Source organism: Carassius gibelio, chromosome A12, assembly GCF_023724105.1.
Source record: "Carassius gibelio isolate Cgi1373 ecotype wild population from Czech Republic chromosome A12, carGib1.2-hapl.c, whole genome shotgun sequence".
Lineage (NCBI taxonomy): Eukaryota > Metazoa > Chordata > Actinopteri > Cypriniformes > Cyprinidae > Carassius > Carassius gibelio.
This window is the reverse complement of record NC_068382.1, coordinates 8,645,878-8,659,642: the sequence shown is the minus strand read 5'-3', so window position 1 is coordinate 8,659,642 and position 13,765 is coordinate 8,645,878. Positions and strand designations below refer to the sequence as shown.

Here is a 13,765-nt window from a genome sequence, read left to right as displayed (position 1 = left end):
ACTTTCAATGTTCAAAACAGTCACACTGCTTGTGGAAACATTGATGTTTTTTTTATTTCATTAAATTTAAATGGTGCATTTAGATTTTTAGAGATAAAAACAAAACTGCATTTAAATAGAAATCTTTTGTAACATATGCTGAATTAAGCATTCATTTCTTATATGTATAACATTAATTAAATAGATTATGTAAAATTTATTTTTAGGTTTGAATATACACACACACAGACACACAAACAAACGAGTGGCTGTTCACATTTGCCTAAATCTATGATAGGTAGCCTTGCATATATATTTTGGTAAATATATAAACTGAATTTGCATCTATATGGATCATAATGCATCTTTAAGTCGACAACTAATTTGTGATTTTATAAAAAGTGACTGAAAAAGGGACTCTTGCTGAAGATGTGTCCCAAAGTTCTTTAATATTTATATTTACAGCTACACATTCCAATATTCAATTTAAATAGAGCAGATGAAATAACATGGCTGAGTTGAGCAGGCAACAAAATGATAAAGAAACCAAGGAATCCACAACTTAAATTCATACAAAAGTACATTTTATTTTCACAAATTAAAAATAAAAATCAACAATAAGTCCTATAGAGAGAACAGTCAAGAGGGAAAAGCAGATTTTCTAATTCCAGTTTGGTTTGTTGTGTTGATGTTTCCCAGTGTAGTTAATGTCCTTAGATTTCCGCAGTGTTGGGTGCTCAGCATCTGCAGTCGTTTCCTGCGCAAAACTCAAAAGCTGTGAAACTATGATGACTCTAGTGAAAACAGTAGACTGTGAACTATAATCAAAGCATATCCATTCTCTTACACGTTTACATGAGAAGAGTGTAAAGAAAGAAAATGAAAATAAAATGTCCAACAACCAGCCATTTCTGAGGGACAGGAGAAACCGTCACTCTTCCACCGTCCCTATGCTATTCACATACATCATAAACGTCTACATCTACAGCATACCATGAGTCTGAGAGCGAGAGATTTCACAGCAGTGGAGGAGAATATAATGCCAATGTGTGTCTTGATGGCAAAGAGAATGTGAAAGTGGATGGAAAATAGAAATAATAAAAAAGGAATAATTACAGAGAAAGTAAAAAAAAAAAGAAAAAAAAAAGAAAAAAAAAAAAAAAGAGCACGATTAAGACAGTTGGGCAGGGAGAGGGAAATAGAAATACAAGTACACACAGGGCACCACTTCCTGTTGAGAGTGCGTGCATCCTAAGATGCAGGAAGCTCACAGGAAGTAGTCAGCGACTGGCTTTTTGGAGGGAATGCCTCTCGTTTCTTGTGGAGCAGCTTCGAATATGATGAACTCTTTCTGCAGGTGTTCGTCAAGCTCCAAGATTGCCGCCACATTACCACATCTATGACAAAGAAAAGTGGAGAAGTAACCATTATGTTGTCTTAAAAACACTATGTTAAACAACAAAATCTTGAACTAATTGTAACTTTTTGAATTAGACAAAACCAAAAGAAAAAAAGAAAATAAATAAAGACTTGTGGTTCAGTAAGAGAGTCAGTTGTGAATGATTCACTGAGTCTGATTCAAACTGCAGACTCAAAAGATCCGGTTCATTTGCTGCTGACGCTGTGCTTGTTGTGCGTGTAGGAAACTCTCATATCCACTATAGAGAGGTGATTAAAAAAAACACAGCTGAACGCACACAAAGTTTTTATTAAAGTATAGAATATATTTTCTGCCTCATTATTAAGTGGGGAGGTGTACATCTGAGCATGTATACTCACACACACATACACAGAGTCAATTCAGAGAGAAATAAAATGCACAGAAATAACTGCAACATTTGCAATTCAGAATTGTGGCATCTGTAATAGCTACATGGACATTCCTGTAACTTTGAGACAGAAACACACCTGTAGCAGTAATTGGGAGCAGACCACACAGTGAGAACGGTCTCGTTGAAGTGCCACTTGTAACCTTCCATCACAAGCTGATGCGCTCTGCAAATCATGTCGATGTCGTTGGCGGCGTTGAACTGGGCCACGACGTCACTGCCAAACAGATATCCAGCACCTCTCGGGCTGACGCCCCATCCTGTGGTGTCTGAATCAGGGAGACAAACATTCATATAACCACATGCTGATGATGAACAACTTCTCAGTTGTAATCTAGAATTACCTTCAGGATCAGACCACAGAAGGTCACACATGGGCCCGTCATGAGGCACTTCCTGCTTTCTGTCGATGGTTCTGATCTGGTCCAGAGTCTGGATCGAGGGCGACAGGCCTCCGTGTACACAGAAGATCTGTGGGGACACAAGAAACACATCCCTGTCAGGCCAGTCTGGAGGCAGCAAGTGGAACCAGGTCAGCAAACCAGCAAGAAGCCTCACTTTGCCGTCAATGATGGCGGAGAGGGAAAGGTAGTCGAAGATCTCGGTGCAGTACCTCCATACCGTGACCGAGCCGTATTTTCTCAAACACTCATCGTAAAAGCCGTACACCTGTGTGATCTGTCTAGACTCATGATTTCCCCGGATCAGGGTGATTCTGTCTGGATAACGCACCTGTGAGGATGAATGGGAAATATTACAATTTAAAATAACATTTTCTATTGGAATAGGTTTTCATGTATTCCTGTGGTCAAATCTGTATTTTCAGCATCATTACTCCAGCCTTCAGTGTCACATGATCCTTCAGGAATCATGAAAATATGCAGATTAAAAAAAAAAAAATCAAATACCCACTGTATATTCAGATTCAAATGCTTAATTTTTACAAAATTCACAATATATTTTTTTATAAATACATTTTTATCCAGTGATGTATGTTCATTTATTAAAATAACAACCATAACATCTCATTACAAATGTCCTAAACAGTTTGACCGTACCTTCAGGGCAAGAAGTAACAGAAAGGTCTCAACACTGTAAAAGCCTCGGTCCACAAAATCTCCCATGAAGAGGTAGTTTGTTTCTGGAACATCGCCTCCCACCTGAAGAACAACAGATTAATAAATACTAATATACAAACCAGTTTTTTTGTAGATTTGTCAGTATAGTCCATTTAAATAACAAATAGCAAGTCCAATAATAAATGCTAACATGTGATTAGCAAGCTGAAGGAAATAACTGTGCCACTGATTTCATTTTAAACTAACAGTGATTCTGTCCAGTCAATAACAACTAGCAGCTTGCTCTATTTATTCTACACAGGAAAGCTCAACTGTTTGATTGGTTATATCATCACTAAATGTGAACTAGAACTTAGATATATTATAATTTTCTGCCATACCAGCATGAAAGGCTATATTCATGGTCAAACTCCAGAATAAGATTTAACAAACTAACAATACTTCAATGTATTGTACAAAATGTTAACAAAATTATAAACAACAACAACATACAATTTCAAATTAATATTATTTAAAAATTATAATATTTGTAAAAATGGGAAATTATAATCCGCTAAATGCATTAAGACATTATAGAAATCACAATCATGATTTTCAGTAAAGCTGCTTAGCAGCTATTTGTTTTGTGGAAAGCAGTATACAATTAATTCTGACTTGACATTTGGTTGTAAAGCAGTACCCACTGGATACAAAAAATTAATAAAAACATCATTTTGGATTTACTTTTGTGTGAAAGAACTCAAGACGTACCCTAAACAATTCCTTCAAGTCATAAAACTGGCCATGAATGTCACCACACACCTGAAAAAAAGACAGAGCTATTAACTTCCCATATACATGATCAAAGAAATGGTTCATTATCATTTTAAAGATAAAATCTCAAAATATCTAACAAATGGTCACCAAGAATTTGGTTACCAACATTCTTCCAAATCTCTTCTTTTCTGTCTCCTCTGTGCTCAGTTTGTCAATACTTACCGTTACCGGAGAGTCCACCCTCTGAACGTTACTCTCTTCTACAAGAATCTCTCTGGAAGACAAACATTAGTCTGTATGAGCATACGATCAACAGTGAAATGCTTTCAGAAGCTCCTGATTGGCTGTGTGCTGGTTGTAATCACCTGGCTTTGGCACACAGGGCTTTGACCTCATTCTCCTTGATGAGCTCACACCTCCTCAGCTGGTCGATCTGTCTGTCCAGATCACTCATGTCACCCATGATAGATCGCTGAGAGACCGTCCGGCCAAACCAGAGAATACAGCTACTGCAGGACTAACAATCTCTCTCTGTGCTATTTGAACACAGACACAGACCGACACCAGATGAAGAGACGTGGACAGGACTACAACCTGTCTGGAGGAAAGAAAAAAGAAAAGACATTTAAATATTGTCAACATCTACTATACGATGTAGTTGTCTTATTCAAGTTTCACCATGCAAAGATAACTAAAGTTCAGCCTCATTAAAGATAAGCAAAGGCCGGGCATTCTAATATATTAGAAATATATTAATAACATTGTTTATCCTTCAGCTCATTTTTTATGGTCTTCTGTATTTGGTGACTTGAATTAGCATAAATCTTGGCAAACAATAATCAAAAAGTAAATTAAGTTTAATTTAATATAATGCATTGAATACACTAATTTTTTCATTGCTTTAGCCTATATACAAAATTACTCTGGACTGAAATGGAACATTTAGTTAAGAAGAAATTGTGCATTGCTTACAGCCGAGTGGTTAGTATACTTTAATAATCATGATATTGATAAAGCCTGAACAATTATTAATATACATAGGAAAGTTTAATATTCATAAAATTAAATGTTCAGACTCGAAACCATTTTTTCTCACTTTAAAAGTGATTTCAAGCTTTACTGTAATGCTTTATAAAACTGCACCAGTAAAAACACAATTAAGAGCCTATTAAGATTGTATATAAATATGAATGTAGAAGTAAAATGTTATTTTTCCTTTGAGTATTATTTACATATATTTGTGTTATTATTGTATACTCTGGCACGGTTTCATAGCATTTTATTCTGTTTTGCAATGGATGATTCTTATCGTATTGTTCTTGATTACGGCATTAATAATAATACGTGTAATAAAACAGTTTGTCTCATTTAATGGTTAATCTTTTCTTTTAAATACAAAGGCTTTCTGAAACCAGTCACAAATGTTAAATGAGAATAAGTAGAATATGAATATTTAATGAATTCTGATTAATAACGTCACAATATTTATGCAAATTGAGTTCCTAAAACGAGTGGATGAGGTCACTGGCCTTCTGTAGAGAAACCTACAGCAGTTAATCGAGTTAAACAACTCCTGGTTTCAGTTACACGGCGAATTTAATACACAGTCTAACGTTTAAAAACGAATCTGAAAATCTAACTTAAACTCAAAATAGATGTGTCGCCAACTCATGTTACAATAAACGCTGAAACATAAGTATTTCTGTTCCGATACGCTCTCAAATGTATTATTTAATGCAAGGATCTTCGTTGAACTGCTGTTCGCTTAACGTTACGGTTAATTAAACTGACACAACTTTACTGAAAACTTACTGATCGATTAAGTAACCTTTTGACGAAAATAACTAACAAATAATCAATCCCAACGATGTCAAGAAACCTGATGTCAAACTCGACCTCAATTTCCAGCTACAAGCGAATCAATCCTGAATTAGCTGCGCTAGCTACGTTAGCCTGAGAAGCTAAAGGCCTGAAGAACGAGCTCGAATACACGACTAGTTTACGCTTCTTCACCGCTTAAACCACAACAGAGTTCAAGAAACACACGAGTGAAACGTACCTTTAGTCCCTCCAGACAGACTTGTAAAAAAATAGAGCAATCTAAGGAGTATAACCTCAGTTGGTTTTTTAGGGCTTCCACCCGGTTCGTCGGTCTTTTCTCCCACCACCTTCTACCGGCGTCAAGCGCCTCCTCCTCCGGCGTCTTCTTCGATGGAGTTTGGAACATCCGTGGCGTCGCATTACTGCCACCTGCTGTCTCACTTTAACTTACTATATATTAACCCGTTAACTGCCACCTGGCCCCTCGGTGGGCCCCTACATTTACTTGACTATATTACAATTAAATCCTAATCTAATCATGCCAAACTATACATCGTTGGAAATGTCTAAGACTCCTAAATACATATTTTACCAAGTTTTTTTGTTGTAAAAAAAATATGTATGAAAAGTAATAGATTAATTTATGGCAAGAGTGCACCTCAAAAACCTACATCATAACCGGAGTTCTGCCCTTTGTAAAAAAAAAAAAAATGTCTTCCTTGTTGCCTTTTTCTCTATCACATTTTAGAAATCATAAGAAATTATCACTTGAAAACTTAAAATCTCAAAATGTATCCTTTGAAACCCTTTTTAAATTCAAACATTACATTACCATGAAAATGGTACATCAACATCATGTTACAAAATGTTTTAATTCATGAATTATAAAAATGTAGGTTTGGATCATACACTTTCAAGTCTTTGTTCAAAAATGAGAGTGACCATTATCAGGTAATTAAATCTTAATCTTAAATCTTCTTTTGTGAGTCTGTCTCCTTTCTCATTTCCCTGGATGCCCACATGTATGTGGTGTTTCATACCTTGCTATTAATATAGCATATAACTCCACTGTACACACACTTAAGCTGTCAGATGTTCTTTTGTTTACTCCAGCTTGATGTCTAGGGTTATATACAGACTCTGTTAGTAAATAATTTGATCCATCTGAAAAAAAAAAAGATATTGTCCATACATCTATAATATTCACTGACTATGTTTGTACTCCCACTATTGCCTTGTATTATTAGAAGCTCTGTCCATATTTGTATGTTCCATTGGCCAGATTGATTTAATAGTCCACACCACAGTACTAGCAAATTCTTTGTAATATATATCTATTTCTTTAGATATTAAATCTCTTGTCCAGCCAAAAAAATATTTTTCTACCGGAAAGCCAGAGATATGTGACTGCCAGCGGCTCTCTGCTGCCCCAAGCGGCGTATTGACACATTACAACCAATGACCGTCTTCTGCCCTCTAGTGGTAGAGTGATATGTAACAGCGAGCGGCTTACTGCTGCCCTCTAGTGGCGCATAAACATATGACAACCAGAGACTCTGTTATGCCCTCTAGTGGCGAAGTGATATATTCAATTCAAAGTACTTTATTGCCATGATTGTTTACATCCAATATTGCAAAATAATTATACACATAGAAAGTAATGACAAGAAAAAGAAACATACAATATAACAATAACTAATAGTGATAAAATAGAACTAAATGTGGTATGACAGCCAGTGACTCTCCTCTGCCCTCTAGTGGCTAAAAGACATACGTGACCAGCTGTGTTTCTCTGCTGCCTCCTAGTGATAAACAATGGCTATGACAGTTTGAACTACAGTCAGAAAGTTTAAGTGCTGCAAAAAAGTGCAATTTTTTTTATATATATAGCATGTAATAATTTTCCTCATTTTTTTTTTCAAATATAAATAAATACTCAGTCTTAAGAAAAGTGCATTATAAATGTTGTTCGCAGCTTGGATTCTTAGATAGAAGCAAACAAAATAGCGAAAGTAAAATAAAATGTTGTGTGGCAGCAATAATAACAGTAGAATAACTTTCCATAATATTTGCCAGGCTACATAGTGCTTAAATAAGACAAATAAAACCGGTGAAGAATGCATCTAAAAATGATGATGAAATGAAATATATTACTCCTGAACAGGTTTTTTGAGTTTGTTTTTGAGTTCTGCCATCATGAAGGGACTCCCCATACTGCACAAGAAAATAAAATAAAGAGCAAATTAGCTATTTGTGAAACAACATAAAATGAGATGAATAATTCTTTGACTGACTGATATAACAGGCCTTACCCAGGATGCCTTGGTGGTGTCCATTTGGGTTTAGCTGGCACTTGCTCTTGTTTGACAGAATCCTCTGTTACTGCAACTGGCTCTTGCTGTGAAAGACATTTATATTACTATACATCTACACATAAAATAAATATGTACATATACACTCAAAAAAAAAGAAAAAAAAAATATATATGAAAATTCCAGTCATTTGTATGACCGTTTTACCATGAACTAATAGACTAAATATAAAATAAAAATAAAATATGAAACATTTATTGAGTGTAATATTGTGCTTAGATTATACAGAAGCATCACTATTTAGACTCAAAGTTTATGTGTGTCCATATCTGTTGTGTACCTGTGTTTGTAGTGTTCTCTCTGCTGCTCCTCCTTCTCTTGCTTTCTTCCCAAACTCAGTTTTTCTCAGTACTGGCAGCCCTGCACCCAGTCCTGGAAAACGACCAAGTAAAAAAACAAATAATGCACTTATTTAAGGTGCCAATAAAATGTTAAGATACTTTCCAGTTAGATTTTATTTTGCTAAATACCTGGAAGTTTAAATCCAGTCACCCCTTTACTTGGAACAGAGACTTCGATCTTCTGACCACGTGGTGACGGCTGTGAGACGAGAGGTTCGACCGAGACCTTGAAGAGGAGACTTCTGGGGTCTTTGGGAGGCCGAACTAGGGGATTCTTCACAGCAATTCGAGCCTTCTGAATGGTAAAGTCCAAAGATGATTCCTCAAATGCCTAGTGATAAATAATCAAGTTTAAGTTTTAAGTAGGATGACATTTTATTTCTATATTTGTGGAGCTTTTACTCAAAGTATTCTTTATTACCTGTAGATACAAATCAAATTTTCCTTTTGCCTTCACCTCTGCAAGGTCTTTGCTCACTTGATCAAATCCTCTTTTCATCCCAGGTCTGCTGACTTCCATTACGTCTTCATGACTTCTCAACACTGTTTCTCCAGCAATGACCTTCTGTGTCTGATCACGACGTCCATCAGTTTCAGTGGTTTCACACTCTGTTTGTTTAAGAACTTCATTACTTGTGGTTTCCACCTCCATTTCCTCTTTAGTCTCAATCGTCTCACCCAATGACTTCCCTTCTTCTTCCAGGACAAAGGCATCAGCTGATACACATTGTGCAGGTCCTTTATTTTCTGCATCACCATGTTCTTCTGTTGAAGGTCTTGCCAAAGGTTCTGTTTCTTGTACTACGTTCACTTGTCTTTCTAACATATCCTTCAAGACTTGATTTGTTATTCCTTCTACATACTCTAAAGCGGCCTCCAGGATCTCCTGCTCTTCTGTGCATCGCTCTGATACTCCTTTCAGATGAACAGTTTCCTCCAGAAACTCTGCTGGACTCAAAGACAGTGTTAATACAGGTTTCACATCTGTTTGCTCCTCTGCGAGATGTTTAATCTCTGCGGTTCCAGCGATTTCAGACACACTTGATTCACTGAATGTGTCCATTGTTCCAACAGATGATTTGCATTCACCTTTGAACTCAAGAAGCTCATGTGACTGTAAAGAGACATTTCTGATCACTGATGATTGATCTTCTTTCATTGTGGGTTCTGCTTCCTCAACTTCTGAACTGATCTTTGTATCAATTGTTTCTTCAGTCAGTTCAGTTCTTAGTTCAACATGTTCTTTGTGTGAGAATGTGGTTTTGTCTGTTTCTTGATGTGCATGACTTTCTGTTGAACCTAAGGATTCAATTAAGGTTTCAATGTCTTTTTTTGTCTCAACTGTTCTCATGGTTTCCAAGTGCTCAACAGAGCATACGACCACAGCTTCCCTTTCTGCTTGCTCCTCTGTAAGAGTTTGGAGATCATGTAGAGTAGTTTGGACCTCCTCAAAACATCCCAAATCAGTCTCTGGCCCTTTCCTTAATTCTCCTGGGAACTCGCAAACAATTCGATCTGAAATCATGCCTTCAGGTTTCGTGGCCACCACAGATGACCCAGTTCCCATTTCTGGAGTATTTTCTGAAGTATCCAGTTTTGAATCCGACAGTTTCGGATTATTAACAGTTTCTAAAAACTCATCCACTAATGTGGTCATTTTCAGTTCAACATTTGGTACTTTCTTTGCAGATAGTTCTTCAGAAACTGTCTGCAGGGTTTCTACTGACTCCATTACTTCATATTTAATCGTGTCTTGTTCACTTTCTGTGGTGTCTTCATCCTGCTCAGTTTCAAGCTGCACCTCCTCAACCCCTTCTTTAGAGAATTCATCAATTTCATCAGAATATTTCTCCATTACTTTCAGCCTTTCAGGCTTTGCAAGGCCATTGGCTTCGTCTGGAAAATAGTCCTGCTGTGGCAGCACATCTTGAACTTGTGATTCAGTTCCTTGTTCTTCATCATTCTCAGTTTTCTCCTGGTCCATCTGGTCAACAGTTTGTTTCTCCTTTTCATCAATATGATGATCATCTGAATGTTTAAAACCTCCAAAGCCTCCTGTCTCTCCATGATCCATCATGCTTATCTGCATTTCTTGTTCTACATCTTCTCCATGAAGCTCAGATTGGACCATTACGTCTGCGTTATCCAGATCTTCACTTTCCATTGCACACTCTTCATCCTCAGGATTCTGATCACATTCTTCTACATCTTCACTGTCACCATCATTTTGTTCAAGCTGCCCAATTTCTTCCAAGTTCTGTACCGTTTCATTCTCCTTATCCTGCTCAGTCTCACTTCTAGTTTCAGACATCATCTCCTCAACATCGTTTTTAGAGTTGTAAGCAAGTTCATCGGAATATTTTGTTAAATATTCCAGCTGTGGAAGCATATCTTGCACTTGTGATTCAGTTCCTTGTTCTTCATCATTCTCAGTTTTCTCCTGATCCTTCTGGTCAACAATTTGTTCCTCAGTTTCATCAAAAAGATGTTCATCTGCATGTTTAAAACCTGCAATGCCTTCTGTATCTTCATGGTCCACTTTTATCTGTTTTTCCTGTTCTACATCTTGCTCACATTGGACCACAATGTCTGTGTTATCTGGATCTTCACTCTTCCGCAGATCTTGCACTTGTGATTCAAGGTCTTGTTCTTCATCATTCTCAGTTTTCTCCTGATCCTCCTGGTCTAAATTGTTCTCCTTTTCTTCAATAGGATGTTCATCTGAATGTTTCAAACCTCCAAAGCCACTTTTCTCTCCATGATCCATCAAATTTATGAGTTTGTCTTGTTCTACATCTTGTCCATAAAGCTCAGATTGGACCATTACATCTGTGTTATCTGGATCTTCACTCTTCTGCAGATCTTGAAATTGTGATTCAAATACTTGTTCTTCATCATTCTCCTGATTCTCCTGGTCTAAATTGTTCTCCTTTTCTTCAATAAGCTGTTCATCTGCATGTTCTGTCTCTCCGTGGTCTACCGTGTTTATCTGCTTTTCCCGTTCTACATCTTGCTCCAATTGGACCATTACGTCTGTCTTACATTCATCTTTTCTATTTCTTGCACACTTTTCAACCTCATGATTCTGATCACGCTCTTCTTCATCTTCATTGTCACCATATTTTTGTTCAATCTTTCCAGTTTCTTCCAGCTCGTGTTCAGTTGCACTCTCCTTACACTCATTGTTTATCTGCTTTTCCTGTTCTACATCTTGCTCACATTGGACCACTATGTTTGTGTTATCTGGATCTTCACTCTTCCGCAGATCTTGAACTTGTGATTCAGTTCCTTGTTCTTCATCATTCTCAGTTTTCTCCTGGTCCATCTGGTCAACAGTTTGTTTCTCCTTTTCATCAATATGATGATCATCTGAATGTTTAAAACCTCCAATGCCTTCTTTCTCCTCATAGTCCATCATGATTATCTGCATTTCTTGTTCTACATCTTCTCCATGAAGCTCAGATTGGATCATTACGTCTGCGTTATCCAGATCTTCACTTTCCATTGCACACTCTTCATCCTCAGGATTCTGATCACATTCTTCTTCATCTTCACTGTCACCATCATTTTGTTCAAGCTGCCCAATTTCTTCCAAGTTCTGTACCGTTTCATTCTCCTTATCCTGCTCAGTCTCACTTCTAGTTTCAGACATCATCTCCTCAACATCGTTTTTATAGACGTTAGAAATTTCATCAGAATATTTTGTTAAATGTAGCAATTCTTGCACTTGTGATTCAGTTCCTTGTTCTTCATCATTCTCAGTTTTCTCCTGATCCTTCTGGTCAACAATTTGTTCCTCTGTTTCATTAAAAAGATGTTCATCTGCATGTTTAAAACCTGCAATGCCTTCTGTATCTTCATGGTCCACTGTGTTTATCTGTTTTTCCTGTTCTACATCTTGCTCACATTGGACCACAATGTCTGTGTTATCTGGATCTTCACTCTTCTGCAGATCTTGAACTTGTGATTCAAGTCCATGTTCTTCATCATTCTCAGTTTTCTCCTGATTCTCCTGGTCTAAATTGTTCTCCTTTTCTTCAATAAGCTGTTCATCTGCATGTTCTGTCTCTCCGTGGTCTGCCGTGTTTATCTGCTTTTCCCGTTCTACATCTTGCTCCAATTGAACCATTACGTCTGTCTTACATTCATCTTTTCTATTTTTTGCACACTTTTCAACCTCATGATTCTGATCACGCTCTTCTTCATCTTCATTGTCACCATATTTTTGTTCAATCTTTCCAGTTTCCTCCAGCTCGTGTGCAGTTACACTCTCCTTACACTCATTATTTGCATATGCTTTTTCAGCCTGAACCTCATCGGATGAATCTGTTTCTTTGTCAACTTGTGCATCAACCATGCGTCTTTCATTGTCTGTATCAGTCCCAGTGGACCACACTACACAATGGTAAGTTTGTTTTTTTGTGGCGTGAACATGAAGTTCGTCCTTGGCCACATCAGTGTTTTCCCACTGTACAGAAGCCACTTGCACTCTGACGTTAGATGGGGAACACTTTACATCTGCACTGTCAATTTGATTTGTTTTCTTCCCTTCATTGTTGCTATTATCTTCCGTTACTTCTCTATTAATCTTGTTTACTGCACTTTTCAAATCAGTATCGTCTGTTCTGGTACGAACACCTTGGTTTCCTTCATCGGTGACTTCCGGTCTGAGATATCTTGCAACAGCCCCGGACAGATAACCCTATATGAGCAAAACATTGAAACAGGAGTCAATGAGCCTACCATTATGCTACTCATCAAGAGACAAAGATCATATGAGGACTAGACAAGTGAAACAGCATGACTGGTATTATACATACAGACTGAAGTGAAAGTCAGGGATTGCAAAAGAGCAGTAAATTTACTCACCCAAACCGTCCAAATAGTGCGACCAATGCGGTTCACTGAACTTTCAGGTGGATCCATAGCCGATTAAATAATAAAATGTATTGCTGACAGATTAATGAGGCTTTCTCGAAGTTTGGTGGCGACGTCCAGACGTTTTTTTTTTTACAACATCACTATTCAGAACATTACAAGCACGTCTCCTTTTTATAAGTTACGTCCTTTAAGGGGAAGTTGTATTGTTACTGAGTGACGGAGGTCGCATTTGTCAAGTTCCTTGTGCTCATATGTCCGGTGTTTTAATGAGGAAGAAGCATTGTGTGAAGCAGCACTGACACCAGCCAATGCACAACACAAGCACAAGCTCAAAAACTCGCACAGAATTGGTTTGTGGTGAGGAAAGCATAAGAAACGTCGAGCCTGTCATGTCCAACCGCACATCATTTCTGAGTACACTCTAAATCACACTGGCTGTGTGTCAAAACCTAGTGAACGATCTAAAAAAGGTAGCACCTGGCATTCGCGTGCAGTGTCTCAGTTGTGTGCAGCATTTCTGGACATCATGAGTGAATCTGGCATTTTTGTATTTATGCATTTTTTCTTTTAACAGTGTGAGAAAATTTACTGATTGTAAATAAATCTCACTAGGTCTTGAAATATAGCCATAGTTTCCTGCTGCAGCAGTTACTTCTCCTCAACTAGAGTGTGCAGCACCTCTAACTTCCCTCAAGATATTTCACCAT

At 37.4% G+C, this 13,765-nt stretch overlaps 2 protein-coding genes across 4 annotated transcripts; both read right to left on the bottom strand.

Moving 5' to 3' along the window:
* Nucleotides 1-546: 546 nt before the first annotated feature.
* ppp4cb (protein phosphatase 4, catalytic subunit b) lies at nucleotides 547-5,894 on the bottom strand. Of its 3 annotated transcripts, none has more exons than XM_052611059.1 (9): nucleotides 5,703-5,894; nucleotides 4,009-4,241; nucleotides 3,866-3,917; nucleotides 3,638-3,688; nucleotides 2,867-2,968; nucleotides 2,367-2,540; nucleotides 2,153-2,279; nucleotides 1,888-2,077; nucleotides 547-1,376 (listed from the first exon to the last, which is right to left on the bottom strand). In XM_052611059.1, exons 2-9 carry the CDS (start codon nucleotides 4,104-4,106, stop codon nucleotides 1,247-1,249), a joined length of 924 nt encoding a protein of 307 aa, XP_052467019.1. In that variant the 5' UTR covers nucleotides 4,107-4,241; nucleotides 5,703-5,894; the 3' UTR covers nucleotides 547-1,246. The 3 variants fall into 3 exon arrangements, with proteins under 3 accessions (XP_052467019.1, XP_052467018.1, XP_052467020.1); XM_052611058.1 differs by having other exon boundaries at nucleotides 5,758-5,870; XM_052611060.1 differs by having other exon boundaries at nucleotides 4,009-4,237; nucleotides 5,758-5,780.
* Nucleotides 5,895-7,047: 1,153 nt separating this feature from the next.
* Nucleotides 7,048-13,293, bottom strand: si:ch211-136m16.8 (myb-like protein X). Its single transcript, XM_052611041.1, has 6 exons — nucleotides 13,047-13,293; nucleotides 8,599-12,879; nucleotides 8,307-8,508; nucleotides 8,117-8,208; nucleotides 7,777-7,862; nucleotides 7,048-7,678 (listed from the first exon to the last, which is right to left on the bottom strand). Exons 1-6 carry the CDS (start codon nucleotides 13,101-13,103, stop codon nucleotides 7,615-7,617), a joined length of 4,782 nt encoding a protein of 1,593 aa, XP_052467001.1. The 5' UTR covers nucleotides 13,104-13,293; the 3' UTR covers nucleotides 7,048-7,614.
* Nucleotides 13,294-13,765: the final 472 nt, after the last annotated feature.

What these genes read in the sequence shown, in the direction of transcription:
- si:ch211-136m16.8 (XM_052611041.1), bottom strand. Translation starts at nt 13,103, where the DNA reads ATGGATCCACCTGAAAGTTCAGTGAACCGCATTGGTCGCACTATTTGG. An exon ending in AATTTGATTTGTATCTACAG is followed by an intron (nt 8,509 to 8,598) that starts GTAATAAAGAAT and finishes ATTTATCACTAG; the next exon opens with GCATTTGAGGAATCATCTTT. An exon ending in ACACCACCAAGGCATCCTGG is followed by an intron (nt 7,679 to 7,776) that starts GTAAGGCCTGTT and finishes TTTCTTGTGCAG; the next exon opens with TATGGGGAGTCCCTTCATGA.
- ppp4cb (XM_052611059.1), bottom strand. Translation starts at nt 4,106, where the DNA reads ATGGGTGACATGAGTGATCTGGACAGACAGATCGACCAGCTGAGGAGG. An exon ending in GGGTGGACTCTCCGGTAACG is followed by an intron (nt 3,689 to 3,865) that starts GTAAGTATTGAC and finishes TCTTTTTTTCAG; the next exon opens with GTGTGTGGTGACATTCATGG. An exon ending in TGTTACTTCTTGCCCTGAAG is followed by an intron (nt 2,541 to 2,866) that starts GTACGGTCAAAC and finishes TCATCCTCACAG; the next exon opens with GTGCGTTATCCAGACAGAAT.